The sequence below is a fragment of the Echinococcus granulosus genome (genome assembly GCF_000524195.1).
Source record: "Echinococcus granulosus chromosome Unknown EG_S00231, whole genome shotgun sequence".
Classification (NCBI taxonomy): Eukaryota; Metazoa; Platyhelminthes; class Cestoda; order Cyclophyllidea; family Taeniidae; genus Echinococcus; species Echinococcus granulosus.
Genome location: NW_020170611.1, coordinates 59,762 through 62,838, shown reverse-complemented (window position 1 = coordinate 62,838; position 3,077 = coordinate 59,762). Strand labels below are relative to the sequence as shown.

Genomic DNA, 3,077 nt, shown 5'->3' with positions numbered 1-3,077 from the left:
CCACAAGACGCCTGGCAGTCATTGCAATGCATTCTGTTCAGAGTGCCGCGCACTTCCAAAGACGCAAAAACAGCGAGAGACCGCCTTACCGGTTAAAAGAAAGGCAAATCTGACACCACGAAGAACAATGAAGAAAACTCATACACTCCAAGGAAACTACCAAAACGAAGAAAAGGACTACCCACTCTTGGCGTATATTTGCAAGCAACTAGAGCAGTCTGAACACATGCCTCTACCATCGTGGCAGGGATCGAGAGGGTGCTAGGTGGATAAGCTAACTTCCGGTTTTCGGTACACTGCTACCAGCAGTGACACCACTACCCTATTCCTAAGCATGGATCATGGAATGGGCAACACAATTGTGAGGGACTTCGTCGATTGTGGACGGCTACCGACTCCTTGCAACTACCGCATCCAAGGCAAGAGGTCTCACTTCTTCTCCTTGTTACTCAACAGGTGCAGAGATCGTAAAAATCGCCATCGAGACCCAATTTATGTAAATATCATTCTTAATTGTACACCATTAGGATTCGACAGAGGCAACTGAATTAGCCATTTCCTAGACAAAAACACCCCTGTATTCTTTTTAGCAAATGCATACTTATCAACAAACCCAACAGATACGTTCGACACAGGCGAAAACTTGCATCGTCTCACAGATACATGAAAGGTAAAAAGATGAATTCGCTAACACTCCATTTTGTTTTTTAGACGCGTTTAGGCAAGGTTAGACGATTGAGGAGGGTGTTGACTGATGATGCAGTGGCATTGCCATATGTTGTTATTTGGAACCGAAAAGTGTCAAGACAATTACAAATACAAAACTTTCGTAAGTTTCCATGTTAGAATGTTGAAAAAGTTTCCTCCAATCATTGCCTGACGGAACAATGGGATTGAAGATGAAAATGAATAAAGAAAAAGAGCAAGAAGAGGAGAAGGGAAATTAGGAGTAAATCATCAAGTCTGTTGGAGGCAAAATAAGGCATCAAATAGGGCATTGTAGATTGTGCCTTCACACCTCTCCCCCTGTTATGGCTGCCATGTGCAATTTGTGTGTCAACAAAGTAGTGAGGAAAGACTTCCTTACCTGAGCACAAACCACTTCCCATCCGGTTGGTTAGCAGAAATTTGTGCTGGAAAAAGGAAAGAAAAGGAGTGAAAAGGCGACCGTGTTGGAGACGGATGCATCGTTATACGAAGAGTAATTTAGACTGCATTCCCTTGCGGTGTCTCGCAGTGTAATCATGACACTGGTGGCAATGATGTTGTGGTGCCACTTCTGCCACATTAATTCCCTTGTTCTGTCTCTCTCACCAATATAGTACAATATCCCTGCACTGATAATGAGGTTGCTTACAAATCAGGCAAACACTTATTTGGGAATTGAAGGTGATGTATATTTCGCCCTCTGAGTACCCACGCGAAGTGTCAGACTGGGTGAACTTGTTCTTGTAGAGTACTGCACGTTATCCAAAGTCTCCCAACCGCAAAGTCATTAAAGGAACCGCTCGGAGTTGTGGATAATGCCAACGTCAGAACATGTCAATTATCGATAATCTGTTTGAGGAATTGGGGAAACCAACGACAGTGAGTTTTCTGTTACCCGTATTTGATAGCGCCGTCATGGCAATACCAAGTGAATGTATAGGGCAGACCTGAATACCTTCTTCACCAATAAGGAAAATCCTCTAATCCTTATCCAAATTTGGTAAGTTATATTGCCCCGTTTAGAATATTCCCCATACTTTTCAGAGTAATACTTTCTTGTCGAATTCTCTCGCTGGCTCATTGCCCATTCCTCTCCTAATTCTCAGTATGTACTTTCCTGTATTTCTCGTTTACAAGTTAGCAATATCTATAAAAGGGGTAAGATTCGGCCTAAAACGCAACCCATAAAAGAAACGAAACAAATTGTGGTCTGTTGGATGGGATTTACTTATCATTTTTCGTTGCGATGGTTTCCCGAACTTAGGATTAAGGTTTAAGGAGGAGTTTTCAGTTCATTATAATAGAGAAATGAAACGTGTGCAAAACGAATGGAGAGAGTAGTCACTTCTTACGACATATGAAGGAAGCAGAAACTGCCCACTCTTACCCGGTGCCATAACTTTACGGGTCTGGAACATATTTTAAATGTCTAGGAGGGAGTCAATGCCATGGGCACTTTGAGACAGCACCGAAGCATCCAAGCAGTAGACAAGTGGTGGGTGTTTGGTTGCCTCTAAAAACGTTATCAGAGGGTTTTCAGTTCTGTTTCTCAATTGCTGTTTCTCTTTACATTTTTGGGTTTGTTTAAACGCCACGATTTTCCATATACCAGTGGATAATAAGCGTTTTTACAAGAAACGCATTTGTTTTTGATATATTGTTCAAAATTGTCCACTTCTGGTTGTTTAACCTCTGTTATATGAGGGCCATCATTGTGATGAAACTGACGAAAAACTGGATGAGAATGTGCCATGGGCTGTATTTAGCCTACCACTATACTAAACCGTTTGGATCAGTGAAATCGGCTGCTTTTGCATTAGCATCATCACTCCGAAAAGACCCAAATATTAACGCTCTGGTTTTGTTGCTCCCACTGCCCAGTTCGAGCTTTGGTGTGGCATCGCCGTTGGTGTGAGTTAAGTGGGCATGACTACAGCGAGCGGAAGTGCGTTGAGGTCTCCGCTAAGAACGTAGAACACCACCTTCACGGTCTTGCATCAGAAAACATTCCTTAATATTTTTAGCTTTTAACGACTCAAAACACTAGTTTAATCATTAAGTTGCGTTGAGGTGCACTCAACCAGAGATTGTAAATAGCGATTTGGAGAAAGTGCTCTCTATTGACATTTTGCTGCATGATACATCGTGGTCATCTCATCTCGATTGCTTTTTGTAATTGGTCAAATCTCATATCTGACTGACATGTGTCGTGATGTTTGTAGTTAGGTCTCTCCAAATGTTTTAGTGAAAATGTTTAGCATTGCCAATCGCTAGACTGCAAATACAAGCTGGATTCGTCGCTGTAACCGATGTGGCACAACTTCTGTTGCATTATTGGGAAGATGAGATTGATTTCATTTGGGTTTTTC

General features: G+C 42.1%; 1 protein-coding gene across 1 annotated transcript; it reads left to right on the top strand. All coding sequences in view use genetic code 11, as the record gives it.

The window, feature by feature from the left end:
- Nucleotides 1-1,539: 1,539 nt before the first annotated feature.
- On the top strand, nt 1,540-2,723 carry EGR_10544 (hypothetical protein; the record flags this gene model as incomplete). The annotated part of the gene is made up of 3 exons (XM_024499793.1): nt 1,540-1,587; nt 1,753-1,813; nt 2,590-2,723. The coding sequence occupies 3 exons, from the start codon at nt 1,540-1,542 to the stop codon at nt 2,721-2,723; spliced, it is 243 nt and encodes an 80-aa protein (XP_024345802.1).
- Between the last annotated feature and the right edge of the window lie 354 nt (nt 2,724-3,077).